The 19,357-nt window shown below is 40.5% G+C and overlaps 3 protein-coding genes across 5 annotated transcripts; 2 read left to right on the top strand and 1 right to left on the bottom strand.

The window, feature by feature from the left end:
* The first annotated feature begins 175 nt into the window (after positions 1–175).
* Positions 176–8,151, top strand: zdbf2 (zinc finger, DBF-type containing 2). 3 transcript variants are annotated; one of them, XM_077583988.1, is made up of 8 exons: positions 176–334; positions 1,463–1,559; positions 2,521–2,678; positions 3,163–3,673; positions 5,248–5,370; positions 5,530–5,840; positions 6,100–6,232; positions 7,267–8,151. In XM_077583988.1, the coding sequence occupies exons 2-8, from the start codon at positions 1,464–1,466 to the stop codon at positions 8,065–8,067; spliced, it is 2,133 nt and encodes a 710-aa protein (XP_077440114.1). In that variant the 5' UTR covers positions 176–334; position 1,463; the 3' UTR covers positions 8,068–8,151. The 3 variants fall into 3 exon arrangements, with proteins under 3 accessions (XP_077440114.1, XP_077440097.1, XP_077440107.1); XM_077583971.1 differs by having other exon boundaries at positions 6,094–6,232; positions 7,267–8,149; XM_077583981.1 differs by lacking the exon at positions 176–334 and adding an exon at positions 574–858 and having other exon boundaries at positions 6,094–6,232; positions 7,267–8,150.
* Positions 7,946–15,088, bottom strand: dytn (dystrotelin). The gene is made up of 14 exons (XM_077583998.1): positions 14,936–15,088; positions 13,352–13,438; positions 13,059–13,263; positions 12,905–12,990; positions 12,746–12,825; positions 12,609–12,680; positions 12,106–12,269; positions 11,615–11,726; positions 11,372–11,502; positions 10,986–11,127; positions 10,608–10,660; positions 10,375–10,516; positions 9,620–10,040; positions 7,946–8,366 (listed from the first exon to the last, which is right to left on the bottom strand). The coding sequence occupies exons 1-14, from the start codon at positions 14,952–14,954 to the stop codon at positions 8,272–8,274; spliced, it is 1,809 nt and encodes a 602-aa protein (XP_077440124.1). The 5' UTR covers positions 14,955–15,088; the 3' UTR covers positions 7,946–8,271.
* An 824-nt stretch (positions 15,089–15,912) lies between these two features.
* On the top strand, positions 15,913–19,192 carry LOC144062567 (CD59 glycoprotein-like). The gene is made up of 5 exons (XM_077584072.1): positions 15,913–16,015; positions 16,107–16,185; positions 16,374–16,475; positions 17,967–18,040; positions 18,114–19,192. Exons 2-5 carry the CDS (start codon positions 16,131–16,133, stop codon positions 18,234–18,236), a joined length of 354 nt encoding a protein of 117 aa, XP_077440198.1. The 5' UTR covers positions 15,913–16,015; positions 16,107–16,130; the 3' UTR covers positions 18,237–19,192.
* The last annotated feature ends 165 nt before the right edge of the window (positions 19,193–19,357 follow it).

A 19,357-nucleotide genomic window follows, 5' to 3' on the forward strand; every position in this document is an offset into this window, starting at 1 on the left:
ATAAATCACACTGGTCAGAATGGTTCATAGTGGGATTTTATCACCTATTAAAAAAGTTGAATCCAAATGAAAGACCAACAAGGCAAATGTGGCTTTCATGGGATGGCACCAAGATAAAATCTCTACCTATAGTTTGACCTCAGATTCAAAATGTGGGCGTTCTGATTTCGTTTTGAGAACGAAGAGGTGTATTTCTCTATTCGGCCTTATGGTGGCATCAAAGACGAGCGCAATCGATTGGCAAGCCGCAGAAGAAGAAGCAGCAGCGGAAACTGACACGCAAGCCAAAAGCGCGCGACGGAAAATGATTTCGTTCTGTCTGAAAGTAAAGCAGGTAAATAAAATGCTTTTAATGATATCCGTTACGATCCAAAGCCTTTATGAATACTGCCTATTACAGTACCCCCGAGGCAAAGGGCCGTTTTAAAAGGCGTAACGTCTATGAAAACGCGTCACGTGATTATCCCAGGCTAACGCGGGTCCGAAGCCTTTGAAAAGAGTTAACAGAAAGACTCAAAGGCAGGGATACTGAGTGTTGTACCTTACTGAATGTCGAGCTGTCAACAGCCGTACAACTGTCATTGTGTTGTCCAGGGCTTGTCAAACTTTTTCCGTCCAAGGGACCTTATTGCAGGACATTAGGAGGACACTCCGCCCTCAAAATCCTAGTGTCAAATCTGCCAATTAAGCCCACCTGCCATGTGCAACCTAAATGTCGGAATAATCCTTTGGTCATTTCAACATAAATAAGCAGCAGTTTTCTATGGCAAAAGTTAAAGCCTTCTTAGTAACCAAAAACTGCATGTCATTTGACAAAGGCTAATCAAAAGTATACAAATTTGCGGACCCTTGTTTAGGGTAGGATCCAAGAACCGACTGTTTATACTTTGTGTCACACACCAATGAAAAACCCATTTTCGCGGACCTAATCTCTTTAGAATGTGTGAAAGGCGTCGGGATAAAGAAACATACAATTTAAAAAAAACAACTTAAGGGAAAGTAAAGCAATAAGTTTGTCGTTGTTTTTATGATAGCCTACTTGCTTTCCTTTATACCTGTGAGTCTTAACCTTGTTGGGAGGTACTCAACCCCTCTAGTTTTTTAATACCTGCCTTCATCAAACCCTTTGTAAATGGAACAATAAAAGGGGGAAGTGCCACTCGCAATTAAATCAGTTCAATTTCTTTGTTTTCATGGCTAGCCATCCCTGAAAGGGATTTATTTTTCCAATTTCAATGTTACTTTGTAATAAATGGAACGAGTATCCCAAGGACTTTCTGAGAGCATTTTTGTACTAAAGAATTGCGGAACTGGACCACAAAATGTCACACACATTTTAACTTTCTTTCTCAATGAGATGTTGCTGTGCGCTGTCTGTCACAGTGAAACTATATTACAAAGTAAAGCAGACAATAGCAAATTGTGACAAATAATGACAACATACATGCAACGTACTTTGCAGGATGTGGGCGGAGTCTCAGCCAGGGCCATCCAGAAGCACTCCATGCAGACCAGGTTACTGCACCTACTGCCGAGTCCTCTACAACGACCTAGATCAGGTGACGTGATCTTTTTCTTATTGCCCGTGTCGTGACGACCACTTACAATACCCTTAAAGTCCGTATCTCACTGAGTGGCGCAGGCTTGCGAGTGTCGCTTTTTCGGCCGGTTTTGTTCAATGTTGCAAAACACGCTCTCTCAAACCCTCTTTATGCTCTCAAACAGTTTTTCTTGACGCAGAGATATTTTGAACATGTTCAAAAAAAATTTGCAACATTGAGCAAATCGGGCTAAAAAAGCAATATTTGCTATGTGCGAGCAGGGCCGGCCCAGCCTATAAACAGACTAAGCAGCTGCTTAGGGCCCTTGGCCACTAGGGGGCCCTCAAACTGACAAAGTAGCAACCCTATTTTATATCTTGTTGGTGGTGGTGTTGATAATCGATTGGAATCGGGACTAACATTCTGATTATCCTGGAATCGTTCGCAGTTTAGTTTAATTTTTTTTATGGCGACTGAGAGCCTCGTTCACTCAAATGCAAAATAAGCAGCTAACATTAACCGACTCGATGTATCAACAGCAAGCATGTTGTAAACAGTAACACTACACACACTGTACCTGCTGCTAATCTAAAATAGTTACCAAATGGCTTTGCTTGAGTCTGTCTACACAGCAGGTTATGGGAGCTCAGTGTATACTCATTTACACTCATGTGTGAATTTATTTTCTTAAGGTTTTCAAAAATAAAGCTCTAGTGAAAGGTAAAAAAATAAATGACTTATAAATTCAATCATGGTTAAAAACAACCATGTGAGAAATTCATAGTAAAGCTAACAAAAAAGTGAAACCTTTAATAGAAATACATTTGTAGGCAAGTTGAGTTAAGTTCATCCAAAAATAAGTGGTTATCATCTCTATTCAAACCAGGGATGTGCGAACTTACATTTATCACTCAATATTATCCATTTTTTTGTATTTGTATATCTGTATTTGAAAAGATGATCTGATTATTGTTCTCAGCACCTGTCCAGTCTCAGACACTTGGATTGCGTTCAAGCGTTCTCCAGGTCCTCCACCAGTTGTTCCTCTGCTGACAGCAGCCATGCCAAAGGAACTCTATTGGAGCGATTCCTGCAAGATGTTCTGTTACACCACCCACATTGCTACAATGACACCAGGTAACAAATCCTAAATACGGGGTATCGCAAAACATCATTCTTCAGGTTGTTTAAAAATCTTTATAATGAATTTGATACATGTCCATACATGTTTCATACATCTGATTATAAACTACTAACCCTGGTGGGATTAAATGAAACGGTCTTAAAATGGTTCAGGTCCGACTTGGAGGCGAGTAGTTATTTTGTGACCATTGGAAGTTTTGAATCTGATCGAAATGGAGTCCTTTTGTTCAACCTGTATACTGTATGTTACCTTTGTCCTTTTCACCAGTACCTTTTCATTTGGTGAGGCATGGGTAGGGAATAATATGCTTACACATCTGAAAAGCCTAATCTGTCAAATGTTAAGTGCCTCCACCTGTCTTAAACAAAAAAGGAATGAGGAAGTGTCCATCTTCTGTACTAGGGGTTGATTCACCACTGCCGCCAAAGCATCCAGCGTGTTTAGATGATGGATTGTTCTGTATGTTTGTGTCACTAGACCGTCTCACGCAGACCTCCCATCTGTCTCTACTCCTCTTTTGCCGAGAGAGGAGCTTGATGAAGTCTGTTTTTCTGGCGACGACGACTTGTCATTGGGTACACGTGAACACCTGCCTAGTTCTAACAACGTATCGACTAATCAAGAAGAAGATGGTGGCCCTTGTCAATTAGAGAAGAGACTATCAGTGGGGGCAGATCAGGAGAGGCCTACTTCACATGTAAAAGAGCAAGAGGAGGCAAGGACCATCTACTCGGGGCATAAAAATCTCCCGAAACATCAGGTCCCTGTGACCATGCACAGGAAGGCACACAGGAAGACCGATAGGAGGAAAACCAGAAAGTCCCTGACCTCTGACCTTTCACCCGAGGGTCCGCATCCAGGGACTTGTTCCTTGCCTCTCTCTGTGCCACAGCCTTGGAACAGCTGGCAGAAGGAACGGCGGGCAGCATTCAAAGAGGAGATCTTCTCAGCGCCACACGGTGACCTTGTGGACCAAACTATTGAGGAGGTTGGTCAAAATGTTTTGCCTTTGAGTAGTAGGGTTGCAAAAAATGTTACATTTTTCGAGAATTTTTTCAGATGTTAAGATAGGGAATTAAGGTAATACAGTATTTTTTGTCTTACATATTAACAAGATAAGACAAATATAATGACATTCAAACGTTCGAATACTTGCCCCTCAAAATGGATGATTTTACTCTGTTGTAAAGTTAAACAAAGACTAAAGGACAAAAGTACTGTAAAACAGTTAAATGTTCTGCCTATAATTCACATCATTTTTATTGTTACAAGCGTTAAAAAAGTGATTTTATTCATTATATATTTTGTATTAATCGGCTGATCAATTGGTTATCGGAATTCTACTCAAATATTATAATATTGTATCGGGCACTACTTAACTGCTCCATTTTTCTCTTCACTCCCATCAGCATCGTATCTGAAGCTCAACCATACCATGAATTTTAGCACACAACACAAAGCAAAAAAATCCACCTAGCAATGACTCGTAACTCAAAAAACTTGTCAAGTACTAAGTCAAGGTACAAATATATTTGCATACAAATCTGGTTGTTCTAACTAGGATTATGCTAAAATATAAACTATAATATAAATTGTATGTCTCCAATTAAGTGTTAACTTTAAATTTTTCTTTAAAAAATTCCTTGTTTATTCACATTCATTCCCAAATATTCCCGTTAATTTTCATGGAATTTACAACTACAACAAAAGAGACAGACAGGTGGAAAGGGCTTCCTTCTTGACAGCTTGAAATGGAGTTTATATCATTTATCTCTTAGAGCTGCCGCGTTTTTCCTCTTCTACCAAATCTCTTATTGGTATGAACGCTTTGGCTGCGTTCAAACTGCAGGTATATCTGACTCCAATCGGATTCCTCCTCAAATCCAATTTTTACGGTTGACTTTCCAGACTGTTTTCAACAAATGTGTGCAAATCCGATCTGGTCCGCTTCAGACTGAGCCACATTATTGACCCATCTGACAGGTTGCTGGAGCAACGACGACGAACGTCATGTGTTGGACGTCATGTGACACTGTTTACCGCTCCGTACTGCCCATTCCTCGCAAGCGTGTTAAAGCGCGTCTTTTTTACATTTTTCTTTTTAAAGGACCACACGTATATGGCTACTGCCGGGCAATTCACTATTTCTGGTCGCGCATGTGAAGAACTGATTGGGCAGCGAGACCGGCTTCAGTGCAAGTGGTGTAAACTGTCACTGTATTTCCGGTTGAACATAGGCTTAGCCGATGAGGCAGTGGCGCCGTCAAGGCATTCGACTGCCGAGCAGCGGACCGATTGGATATTGACAGCGCGGGGCGCATTTGTTTTTTTGCACGCGTAAAGTGACGTCGCGGACAGTTTCAAGCTGATCAGACTGAGACGCATCCTGTCCAAATCGGATATGAAACTACCTCCCGCATGTTGTTTCAACCCATCCCGCAAAAATCGGATTTAATGTGCTTTGTTTAGACTACGAAAGAGCCATCCACTTTCAATCTGGATGGGCCAAAAATCGGATTTGGACTGGCAGTCTGAACGCAGCCTTTGTTTCCGTGTACCCAGGTTATCCAAACATGTTGTCATGGTGACAGTTTGGCATCTTTCCCGCTTGAGGAGACGGACAGCTTTCACATCAGTCTGCCTCATTCTCTTCAAACACAGAGTGACTGGGACTCACCTGGCCAGGTGAGCGGAGAAAGGAGGCTTTGGGGGTGCCAGTCAGCCTTCTATGTTAACCTTTGTGTATTCTGACACACACCTTTTATTAAGACAGCTTAGAACTTTTTAAATTATGGAGAAAAAAAACAACATATTCTCCACTAATATTAAAGAATGTGTTCCCAGGTGGACACATGTGTCCCGCTGGTCCAGACGCAGGTGAGGGACTTTAGCCATCTGACTGATGTTCAGGTGGACTTGAAGGACCAGGTGTACTCCCACAAGCTCGAATCCGCCCTCCATAGTAAGAAGTGTGCAGGCAAACGCAGAGTATTGAGGACTGCGCCGAGAGAAGTGCCAAAGCATTTGCCAGAGTGCTTCACGGGGAAGACATGGTCCCAGATCGAAGAGGAAGATGAGAAGAAGGTTGATGACCTGGTCCGACAGTTCAGACAAGGTCGCTTTGTCTGTTACTTCAACAGCGAATCCCTCGCCAGGTCAAATAACTTCTGCATTCATTTTCAAATTTTAAAGTAAATGTATTTGTTCATTTAACTTGGCTGAGGACTCCAGCTTCTTCCGACTGTATATTTTCAAATATGCATGTTAGGTTAATTGTAGACTCTAAAATTGACCATTGGGGTGAGTGTGAATTGTTGTCTGTCTCTGTATGTGGCTAGATAGATGTTTACTGTAGTAACCTTAAGCATGCATGGTTTACTCAATATCATGGCATCTTTTCCCTACAAGGTGCAGTACCAGGAGCAAAAATGTGAACGGACCAGGTCAGACAGTGGCAGATTCAGACATTGGCGTCTTTCCTTTACTGGACCACGATGAGGAAGAAGTGCCAAGAAGGAGGGACTTCAGGATGGCGTCCAGGTGCCAGGTGAGGAAGATAGAAACATCTGCAAATAGTTACAGGGGGAAAAAGAAACCCCTCTTCCTTGTAGAAGTATAATTACATGTGTAAAACACACACACAAGTAAAGTCCTTAAATAAAAGCAAGAAAGTACAAACTAAACACAAAAGTAAAAAATATTTTTTACTGTCATATATATATATATACACGTTATTGTTGGAAGAAAGAAGAAATAATTGCTCAAGTACTGAAACCTGAAAAATCTAAAACAAGTATTTGTAACAATATTTGTACAAACGGGTGGAAAATGTGTGGTAAATTTACATGTCATTGGATAGAAGTTAAACTGTAGAATTGTGGAATTAATAAGCTTAAATATACTGTAAACATTTTGTTTTGTCATAAGTAGACACCCATGCAAAATAATATGGTGAAACAGCATGACATTTCAACACATTTATAAGTAGAACCTGATTAAGTTTTAAATATTTTACTGAACAATCGCTTCTTTCTTTCATCGAAGAACAAAACCATGAATGTTGAGTTAACTATTACTCATTCCTCCAGCCCAACCCACTCAAAAATGAACAGAAATCCACCCAAAAATACCAACAAAGTCCCATTCAAAATATAAAATTAAAAGAGCTCCTTTTTTTCAAAATAGTCAAGATGTGATGAGGACTGTGCAGTGCGTGTGAGGCTTATAATAATTTTGGATTTTCCATTATAGTTGGTACTTCAGATTTGTTTTGACTTTTGTCTTTTAAATGCAGTCAAATGTTTCATTTTAGTTTTTGTTAGTTTTAGTATTCGTTTTTAGCTTTTTTAAATGTATTTGAAAAATATTTCATTCTTTTTAATTTTGTCATACTGGTCACTCTGTTTTCAAAAAATATATTATGGAGTGCTATTTTTCTGGTTTATTCCTCTTAATTCACATGAATTCCTGTGAATTCTCATACTGACAAGTTTCCAACTTGAACAAATTCCTGGAATTTTGCAACCCTACTTCCCACTACAGCAAATAGTTTTGCATACTGAAATGTCCCCCCACCCCCAGGTTGTCAAAGTGAGTCACGCCACTCAGACTGTCCGCTTGGTCATCCCGACTGTCTGTCAACCAGCCCTAGAGACCACGCCCACTAATGTCAATACAGGCAATCGACATGGAGCGGAAAAGACTTCGGAGGCGCAATGGTCTCGCCTCCCGGCCTCGTACTCGCCCATCGTCACACCGCTGCAGTCAAGCACGTCTCTGGTCTACCTTCTCTGCTCCCCTACTTTTCCCGCCACCACCTACGCACCCGCCGCAAGCCCCACCCCCAAACGCAGCAGGAAAAAGCAGCGCCCACCTGACCTTCACAGGTTGAAGGTAAAATACAAACAATTTCCCCTGCGCTTTTATGACCACCGCAGCAATCGCATCATCAAGAACCCACCCAAAGGTTTCAAGGCGAGTAAAAACTCCACCCCCTCCAACCATTTGCCGTCGTGTGTACGTCAGCTATTCCGAAGTCTGAGCCCAGACCTGAACACGGAGAGGTGTTCCGGGGAAGGTGGTTCGGATTCTACCAGGGTCAAAAGTCAGAGGCTGTCGAGCACTCCCAGCACAGACTCTGTGCAGACTCATAAACGCGACACCTCTCTTGCGGTGCATCAAAGTAGGTCAGAGGAGGCACGAACAGGGGGTGATGAAAGGCCAAGACCCCCCAAGAAGAGAGGGAGAGTTCAGACCACACCTCCACCACCCGTGAGACGTCGACTCCGACAAAAGGACTCTGCACCCCTGTCCACTACAGTGCCAACCCTCCGGCGAGGGAGGTCATTGAGGGCAAGGGTCTGTGAAAAGACTCCAAAGTAGCACATTTGTTACGTCAACACTTAGGGACCATTTAAAAAATAATAAAGGATTTTTAAAAAAAAGTGTCTTTTTGGTTGCTCATTTACATGACAAAACAGAACAGAGTAGATCTCGTTCATGGATGGAAAGATAGAAAATCCCACTTGACATTGCTTCTGGAGACAAGGGCCGTTGACGTGGTTGCATAAACCTTTCCTTCTCCGTCTAGAACGGGATTTGTCTCACAGTGTCCACCAGATAGAGTAAAGAGTCTCCAACCTGGTCTGCAGCCTCAATAATTACCAACCCCTTGTTATCACCTGGTCAAAGAAAATGAAAAAAAAAAAGTTAACATGAGGCTAATTTACAGTCTTCTTATAAAGTTAGAGTAAAAATGCTAAATTGTTACTGTAGTAAAGTACAATTTCCACATGTCCATACTCTGTTTCTGGCAACTTACACTGTGAATTCACTATTTATAGGTGAAATCTTCATTACTCGTTAAAATTAATAAAAGCAGAAGAAATCTAATATCTATAATACCTGGAGCACAAACCAAAAGAAAAATGTCACTCTAATATTGTGCTTTATAAAAAACATACAGCAATGATGTAATTAGAACAAATTTAACAATTTTGCCACATTTTGCTTCAGTTCAAAATACATTGTGCTGCTCCTTCTGGTTTGTGTGCGTGTGCGTGTGGGTGTGGGTGTGGGTGTGTGTGTGGGTGTGGATTGGCCACATGGGGGCACTATAATACAAACATACTGAACGTGGAATGGAAATGGTCACTCAGTAAGCAGCAGTAAAATTTGTCATTCTTTGAAGAGGATAAATATTTGTCTGTGAGTATTGATTTATATCGTTGGCGTCTGCCCTTATAGCGGCGGTCAATTCAGGTAATTTCTGTAACCTTTGGCAACTCTTATGTCACCACATAAAAGCCCGTTCACAGCTCTAGTTTCAATTGGTTTCATTGATGCACAAAATGTGAATTCTGACTCGCAAACTGTGATTCAAATCCACTTATTTCATGCCTTGAGATAAAGTTACAAGGCTCAAAATAAGTGGATGGTGCAAGTCCATAGCTAGTCATTTGGGGCCAAAGCTCAGCAAAACCACAGACCCCACATCCCTGTACTTAAGTTTAATTTTGATACAAGGTGAGTGATGTATTTTCGGCTACTTTGTCTTGTTTTAAAATCAGTTACAATTATCTGACAGATTAAGTTAGCCTACTAATATTTACCCCCAACGATTTTCATTATTAATGTTTCTCATCAATTAAAAAGTCTGAATTTGATACAATTCTCCTATTTCCTGAGCTAGCGAGTCCTTATTGTCTTATTCCCAGCTATGAGCCTACTGTAATATGTTGGATGCTAAAGTTATAGCTGCTCAAATGAAGTTGCACAATTAAGGGCTATTTATTTAATTATTTGTTTGTTTATTTAATGTCAAATATTTTGATACAATTTGTTTTTAAGTAAATAAAGTTATTTTCTGTTATTTGTACTTTTACTCAAGTATAGCTTTAAGCTAACTTACCAGGTAAATAAACGTCTGTCTTACCTTCTTGTTTCTCTTTTCTCCTGTCAGTCCCTAAGGCACTTATTAATCGATCCACAGTCTGCTGTAGCAACTCTTCTGGACAACAAGTTCCACGACCCTGTTCATCAGCCATACCCATGTCCTCCTCCTTTAGGACATCTCCTTGTTTACTCAATTGGCAAAGAAGGCTGTTACCGACACAATTCACTTCCTCGTAGTGGATGTCATGTGACCAAGCAATATCCTGGTTTATTGTTGGGGGTGGCGTTTCCTCATTCTCACTCCACTCATCGTCTGTCTTCAACATCAATTCTCCAGCGTTCATATCTCCATCCATGCATGACTCCACATCAGAGGTTGGTGACGTGTTTTCGTTCTCCATCTCATTCTGATGTTGTGGCATATCATTGGCATGTTGTTGTAGTTCCAGATCGTTTAGTGTCTGAAGAATGGAAATATTCACAGGTAAAGGTGAACACTGAAAGGATTGACTACTACAGAGAGTTGACCTCCACAGGTGGGGCACACGTGACTTGCCTCAAATCAGACATAATTACCCATTTTTACGCTTGGGTCTCAACTTGTTTGTCTGGGTATTCATGTGCTTCACCTGACCTGACCTGACCTGACCTGACCTGACCTGACCTGACTTGACTTAGACTTGAGTTGACTTGACTTGGCCCTATCTATTGCATTGAAAAGGTACTTCATGTACTTAAACACAACCATCCAATAGTAGGACTCTAATTGAGAGAAGGCCGTGTCGGTGTGTTTACCTGGTTGAGCGTCGCCTGCAGACGGACGTTGTGGTCTCTAACTGTTTCCATGGTAACCTCCATCTCTGCACACCGTTCCTTCAGCATACTCTGTTCGGATTGGACAGCAAGGCGCCACACCTGCATCTGCTCTTCCAATAGCCTTCAACAAAGAAACAAACAATAAGAACCTGATGGTGAATACACATCCTGCGTCCTGATTTGCTGTTTAAAGTGGGATATTTTTTGTTTACCGTTTGTCTTTGTGCAGGTCCCTGACTTCAGTGAGCAGAGAAGACACCTCCAACTTAAAACATAAAACACGACCATCATATACGGTAAACATTTTTGGAATGTTTTTAAACAATAGGTGGCGGGGTATACTTGGTAGCAGTTTAGCTGACACAGCATCTGCTTTTTGACTGCTACTTTACACATTTATACAACAATGGTAGAGGATAAGGCTAAAATCATCATTCAAGCCATTTACTCTATTTTCTCAATTGCTCTGCTGGCCAAGTGACAAAGGAGAGTTTGTTTACTCGTGATGCCAGCCGAGCTATTGCCACCCAGACGAATATGTGACGTCATAGTGTAGACAGGCTTTCGAGTGGGAGGTCATGCGAGGTCACCTGTTCTAACAGTGTCTCATCAGTCTGTAGTGATTTAGTTGTAGAGGATTGTGGTTGCGCTGAGGAATCATGGGAAACGCGTACAGCAGAGGAGGTGCTCCCACATTCTTCAGCAGTCGAAGCCGAATGGAGACGTGGACCACTGGGGAACAAATGTGTATTTGTTTGGTGCATTTTACACTGTACTTTTAATCCATCTATTTTCTAAACTCCAAATTGTCCATAGGTGTGAAGAGTAGTCTACACTCTACAGCACATTCCCTGCAATTGGTAGACGGCAGGTCCAGAATGTAGTAAGTCAGTTGAGATAGATTCCAACTCAACTGTGACACCGATCAGGACAATCAGTGTAGAAAATGGATGGATAGTCGTGAAACCTGTCTCACGTCTTATGGCTGTCCTTTGCCTCTTCCCTCGTTAGACCCTTCGTCCTTTCACCTCTTTGAGTATATCGTCGCGGCAACAGGGAATGACGGGCACTGTGCACGATTGAAGAGAGAGACTCACGCCAGGTGGGCTGACGGACGGAGGGATTGTAAAATGTTGCTTCAGTCAACCGACTTCCTGTAACATCTTTCAACATTTTCTCAGTGCACTTCATGTCCGCTGCCTTTGAACTTGTTACGCACCTGTGTACAGAACTCAATCACTGGGTGGTGACTCTTGTGTTTCCGTGTCTGTTGCTCTGAGAGGAAGCAACTCTGACACACGTGGACCTTCAAACACTTCACACAACGGTACCTGAATACACACACACACACAGCCCTCAAATTATAAACATCTCGACTGCTTCTGATTGGAGGATGCTCAAGCTTTTTGCAGGATACACTGTAAAATAGTGAAAAACTGAAAGTACATGATGCCCCCCAAAAGGTTTAGCGTTGCCCAAATTGATTTAAACTGAAAACATACCACAAATTATGATCCCATAGATACAAACTAGAATAGCACATGCACAAGGCTTTCATAGTTTCCACCAACAATCCAAACTAGCTCCAATTCCTATTTAGACATTTCTTTGGCGTTATTCGGTGGCATTTTAGAGCCTTACATAAAGCACATAACCAGAGTTTATCAGCGAATAGCGCAGGATAATTCTCCAAAAGATGGCTGTACTCACCTAAGTCCAATGATGGGAAATATCTTGCAGATGTGACAGCGGACAGTGTGAACGACCTTCTGACTTATGAACAGACGAAATAGTACGGGAAGCCATAGCAACAGATGAGGCTCACTCTGCAGCCATGATGACACGTGTTCTCTGCTTACGGTGGAGGTCAGCACCTGTGAACATTTGGTGCAACTCTCATCATGACGACCAGTCACAACTTCCAGAAGTAAGTTTCAGAAGTATAGTAGTTTTTCAAGCTTTAAAGCGCATGACCCTTCTACGAGACAAAGCTGGCATACTGTACATGTATTTTCAAAGGCTGTTAAAAAAAAAAGTGCTTTATTGTTCTTAACTCCTATAAAATGGGATGTGACTTTGCACCAATAGGAAGATGAACAGTTAAGAGCCACAGCATGATTTACACTTACGGTTAAACATGTGAAGGTGGTTGAAGTGGCAATGTTAATAAAAAAAAATACACAAATAGATAACTGAACAAAATGTTATCTCACCCCATGAAAACACGACTTCACTGCCTCTTGGGCATCACCGAAAAGCCCTTCCTCCTGGACGAGTGCAGGAATCTGAACATGCGTTACAGGAGTCAGATGAAGAGGGCAGGGTTGGAAATGTAGTTACTATGGTTTACCTGGTTGACATCCTCCAATACAGATCTCAGAGAAGACCTAGTGACGGACCCAGAAGAACTTGCCGCTGCACACACCAGGGCTGAGACACAGTCACCCGTGTTAGCAAACACTTTTCATCAAAAGGAACATCAATATTTTCGGAGGAACACATTTTTCACCTCCATATTTCAGCAGGAGAGTTTCCGCCGATAAACAGATGAGAGCAATGTGGAGAGAAGTAGCCCTTATTTGACCCAGCTGATTCCTGAAACAGTGCACAAGGCAACAATGTTATCCTGTAAACCTGTTATCAATATGTCAATGAGATTTCACCTATCGAACATCTTGAATATAAGACTGCATAATTTCTCGGACGGCTCCATAGTGGAATCATCTGCGAATTCCGGTGACGCACTCCTGAACATCCTATCCAGGCGCTGGGTTACTTCATGCTTGCTTAGGACCGACTCCCGCTGCCGCTTGGCTCTGCCCCCAAGGTCAAGAGCGGCCTCGATGTGGCGAACCAAAACAACATCCACTGAAAGTGCAATTAAGAATGCATTTTTCAACTCAACAAGTCAAGTCAAAAAGCAGTTAGTGGCCAGTACCACGGTAAACACACTGACTGTGACAGATGTTCTGTAGACTTTCAAGTTTCATTGCAACTCTGTAAGCAGGGGGGCGGATTTTGTTGAAGTCCTCTAGCCCTGAAACTTGAAAACAAACACTGTAATGGAAGGCATTACATTTCTTGTTTAAACCATAAATATACAGCAAATTATGATCCCAAAACACATGAATCCTTTCAAACTCAACTTGCATTACCCGTGAAAATAAATGTCCTAATGATCATTTGATTGAGAAAGAATGACGTGGTGAAAATTGTCCATCATTCCACTAGCATGTAGCAACCCAGGCGAATTTTAGCTTGGACTGTGAAGCGTGCCTTGAGATATATTTGAGATACGAGCCGTCAACTTGACTCACTTCACAACAAAACAGCTGTTAGTGACAAATTATTTATATAAAAAAAAGAAGAGCTTCAAGCATACAGTAAGTTTAGCTTAATGCTAACAAACAATGCAAAAGACCATACAAGCGCTACTAAATAGCATCAGTGGCACAATGTTGAACTCAAATGTCACAGCAACATAAGCAGACAATATAAAAATACTCACATTCATATATTCTTTATTTTCTCTGACAACGATTACTATTAACAGCGCCTTACTGAGAACAGTCTCATGGACATATCTGTTTATCTGTATGATACTGCCCACAGGGGGCCAAAGGCCGCACACCAGCAGGAGCAGCACAATATCCATTGAACTGATGCAAAAAAATGTGGCAAAACCTGTTTATTGTTTCTTTACATTGATTTGCAGTACTATTAAACACAAACTAGCCTAAATACAATATTTTTTCACCCTCATTGACGGTTATAAATGTCAAAAATTCATTTGAACTATTTCTATTAGGTTCACATTTTTCTCAGAGTATGAAAAACAAGTTTTTTTATTCCACATTTAGAACAGATATAAAATGTGTGATTAATTTATGAGTTAACTAGTGAAATCATGTGATTAATTACAATTAAAAAATTTAATTCCCTAATTTTTAATAATCTTTTTTTTTATTTTTTTTTATGAATTTATGGCAGTGAATGAGTTAATATTGCATTTTATCCATCTCAGGGGACGGCCATTTTGCCACTTGCTGTGGACTGATAATGACATCACAGTTGCTCAGGGCTCAGGAAATGACCAATCACGGCTCAGCTTGTGTACATCACATGACCAAACTCAAAAAATAGGTGAGCCGTGATTGACTGATTGCCTGCGCTCTGAGCAACTGTGATGTCATATTCAGTCGCCAGCAAGTGGCAAAATGACCGCCACCTGGAATGGTTAAGAACAGACTTCTTAACCATTTCTTTACTTCTTAACTCATATTATACAAACACGATACTAATCAGAAAGCCATGTTTAGACTAGTAAAGGCAGATAAAACATATTATTGAAAAGACAAGTTTTCGGTCGATTTCCACATGCTTAATGACACTTCCATACATTTCAGTGTAGAAATTTTTTTTGAGGTTGGACTGTTTGGAGTTATGAGGGTTGAGGGGAATTATTTAAACTCGCATCTTAAAGCACCAACTACTCTTCTGCAAAATACAAATAAAAATGTGGAGAGAAAAAAGAACTTACTGAGACTGTTGACCTCCATGATGGATTACAGTCTGAAAATGAAATAATGTCGCAATAATGTTTCTATTACTCAGAAAAGCAAAGGTTGCAGTCAGTATCAAATTACAAATATGACATCGATTAGGTTTGTGTTTTGAAATATTAGCCCATAAATGAAACAATAAATAATGACAGTTAATAAACATGATCAAGAAACAGTCCAGAAACAAGTTTTCTGATAATATTGTCCTTTTTTGGACTTTGTAATACATTGAGTTTAGCAGAAACTCACCTGCAGCCTTCCTAGCACCGAGTCGAGCTGAAGGTGTTAAATCTTTAATGCCATTCTGGTTTCATCTGTCATCACAGCTGCTGCTCACCTGTCGGTGGCGGACCAATCAGTAGCCAGAACTACTGATGACATCATCAGTGGGGGATCAAAGTCAGGTTTGTAGCTGAAGCCAACAATCTGTGTCACTCTGTAGCATCTTTGTTTGTTTGTGTTGGCGCTGCGACCGTTGTCTCGGCTCACACTGGCCATTTGTGTCTTCTATGCTTTCTTTGTCCCATGGCACCATGACACACTCGAACATTTCTTCTCCTGAGATCAATGAGCTTGTGGACGAGGTCAGCGTGGTGCCACTCTGATCCAGACTCCAGCTTCATGTTCTCTAACTCGGTGACATGGCAGCTAGTGGCATGATGTTAGTGTGTGGGGAAAAAGTGCATATGAACTGTAGCTGACTGGCGATTGTTAGGTGGGGTCTTCGGCTCATGATGTCAACAAGGACTATTTAAATACTCATTCTAATTGAACTAAGATATTTATTAGATGTGTTGGTCCATTCAACACCATGATCAAGCACTGTGATAAAAAAAAAAAAATAATAATTTCAAACAAAACCTTATGTCGATTTGAAATGACCAAACTATTTAACATTCACCGAAGAATATCTATGTTGACATTTGTCTCTTTCAACCAATCCAACATGCTCTTACAGGCTCCTCCCAGGGGGTGTGGTCTCAGAGCCTAATTTTTCAGCCCCTTACGGTTTCGGTCAGTTGGCGAATGATTTGGCATCACTCAAGTTCTGCATTTGGGTGAGGACTCTCCACTACACACTATGAAAAGTCAATGTGACCATTTTGCAGTTTATACTTACTGAACAACGTGATATATTTGTCCTCTCAGAATTCGAGCTGGGCTGAGGTGAACATGAAGTTCTCAGTTAGCATCTTTCTGCTGACCTGCTTCACTCTGATGGGACTTGGTATGTTTCATTCTTTAGGTTTTTCCTATTGTGTTGCTCTGTACTGTTAAATAACAAGTAAGTCGTTGATAAACAACGACTACCTTGTCAATCAAACACAAGCTATTGTTCTAAATCTGCATGTTCTTTTTGTGAAACCTACATAAAGAACAGCAAGTGATGTGAAATGTGTGACAATTGTGTTTCAGGCTCAGCAATTCGCTGCTACAGTTGTAAAGATTACACAGCCAGTTGCTCCAAACAACGAGACTGCAGTTATGACGATGCCTGTCTGACACTGACAGAGAGAGGTGCTGAAAAATTTCATTTTTTACAATTATTATTATGCTCCAACTTCTTACTTTGCTCATTATCACCATTGCTACGGGTATTACTATTACACCATACCTAACTGTTTATGCCCGTTGTCGCATGATTAAATGCATCTGTGACTTTCTGGTGCATGTTGGCACTCACATTCATGTAGCGTTACTAAGGTAAAAGGGCGCACTAAACTAAATTGCTGGGCAGTAAAAGAATGCGTGGTCACGTGGCATAATAAGGTATGTTCAGTTAGTGCCTAATTTACCCTTTTACAGTATTTGCAAGTGTATGTGTTTAACATACATTTTGCTGAAATTATATTTTTACTACGGTGTTATTGTAGGTTAGTGATAGCGATATACTACAGAAAATTCAGACTTGCCACGAAATATTTCATTTGTATCCCAGGACAGTATCAAGATATAAGTAGAACTTTGTGGTTGTATTTTGTGCCATTGTGATGCTCACTTTTACACATTGTTGCACATGCATGCAGTTGTAATTTGTATTCTCAAGTTGCATGCGGGACATTTGTGTCCACCACTTCCTTTTTCTGAAACATTTTAGCTGTGTTGATACAAATGAAGCTTCCCAAGAATGGGTATTATTTTCAGATGTTGTAGTTTCCAACTTCAGCTGTTTAAATATATCAATATATTACGGTTTACATCAAATTGTACCTTTTGGCTCTAAAGTCCAGCAAATTGCAATCTAAAAAATATATTTGGGTAAAATGGGCTTTATCGAGAATCAACACTTTTTAGTTTCGGTTTTAAATTTAAAAGAAACATTTCTACAAGGTACTCACTTTTATTTTGTTTACTAAGTCTTGACATGGCTGCCAAAGGCTCAGAACTTTCTGCTTTTTCTCGTGCCGTATAAACATCATATTGGCGGCGTACTTCAAGTACCTTTGTTTTGTTTTTTACCTTAAATGGAAAAGTGGTTTTGCTAGCGAACCTACTTTTTTTGTTTGTGTGTGTCGTCATAAATTGTGTTTTCACCTACTGTATTTCTACATTTTACAGAATTTACTTTTAATCATAGAACGATCAAAAGAAGGGAACTATCACATTGTTTTGTGGCTGGAGCGGATTGATTAAAACTCAATTCATTGTGAGGAATAAGCGGTTTGGAAAATGGATGGATGAAGAAGTCGAAGTTCTCTCTGCTGGCTGCATTCATTTTCTGTGCTGCTTATCCTTACTTGGCTTGTGGGTTAGTTGGAGCCTAACCCACACAACCGAACTGGTTGCCAGCTAATCACAGATGTATTTTTAACAATATAAGAGACAAAGGTGAAAAGAGACAAGGTGTCACCTTGAAAAAAAAAATAAAATAACGTACAATGTATACTAAAGCAATGCTTCTCAAATAGGAAGTTCTTGGGTGTTCTTCAATGCTAGGCATATCCAAACTGTGTTCCGTTATGTATGATGACGAGAGGTTCTACTGGTTCTTTTGTGCACGTGTTCCAGGTGGGATGACCTTCCGCCAGTGCCTCAAGTATTCAGACTGCGAGTACAGCCGACTAGGACAGATGTTCCCACAGGTAGAAAACCAAAATTATCCCGTGAAGAAGCACAGTGTTTAGAAAATGTTGATCCCTGTCTTTTGGTTCTTAGGTGTCCAGTTTTACATTCAAGTGCTGCAACTCGGATCTGTGTAACTCCGCCCATTCTATCAAAGCCAGTTCTCTGATTGGTTTGCTGGCATCCGTAGCCGCCACATGGTGGGTGACCCACTAATGCCACCAGTTTGTCGACTGATCCCAGCTTACTGTCACGCCATCAATGTCCATGGGGAGCTGATTATTGGTTGGACAGGTGTCTTTTTTTTTTATTATTATTATTTTATAAAAATTCACTGATGTTTGCAGAGTTTTAATTTGGTCTCAATTTCATTAATGTTGAACACTGAGCAAAAAAAAACAAGCACTTCAAGACTTGTCTCATGAGGATGAGAACAAAGAATAGTAACATAGTTCACTAGTTGATTTCATAAAGTCACCTTATTGCAGGGGACCGGTTGTAATGGTAAAACTGCATAAATATGTAAGAGAGTATGACTGTACACCAAAAATCACATTTTGGTCTGTACCTTGGTTTGAAGGTCATTGTTTTTTTTCACATTCAATGCAGCAAGGGAACAAAATGCAAAACAAACTGCTAATCTCTTGTGTAAACAGACAGATTTAATGCTATTTAAAATAAAACATCAGCAGCCTGAATCTTTTCTTTTTAGGAAAGTGCAATATCAATAGCTGGTCTTCATTTTGGGAAATGACACAAACAAGTACAATAACAGTCAGAATAATTATGCTGGCTTATTAGGCTGTTTAAATGCCACTGGAAGTTGTGTTTGCACTGTGCTTTACTTAAAAAAACACACGCACACAAAAACCTATGGCTAGCCATGATGTTGTCTGCTAGCCAGAAGCTGAGCTGCACTGTGTTTGTTTGCGGACTTGTCATGTGTCTACTTCTTATCCCTCACCTAACATGTTCAGTGTGGGAATAATTGCTTGATCATATTCCATAATTGCCCCTGCATTTGGTTATAATTTTAAGGTGAGTTTTGAAAATTGTGGCAAGCTTTTGCGGGCCTTGAGTTTGACACCTGTACTTAAATGTTTATGTAACGTTGAAATGTTGTAATTTTGCTTGTAACTACTGTAAACAAAATAAATGGTAGATGTAAATAATTTATCACTATACTTGGGTTCTAGTCTTAGATAAAAATATTATTTGAACCATTATCTTAAAAAAATAAAAAATCCCTGGTTATTGCAGATGATAGCAATGTGTCCAAACAGGCATCTGCATTTTTTCCCCATTGATTCCATCATGCAACTGGCTACAACCACACC

The sequence above is a fragment of the Vanacampus margaritifer genome, chromosome 1 (assembly GCF_051991255.1).
Source record: "Vanacampus margaritifer isolate UIUO_Vmar chromosome 1, RoL_Vmar_1.0, whole genome shotgun sequence".
Classification (NCBI taxonomy): Eukaryota; Metazoa; Chordata; class Actinopteri; order Syngnathiformes; family Syngnathidae; genus Vanacampus; species Vanacampus margaritifer.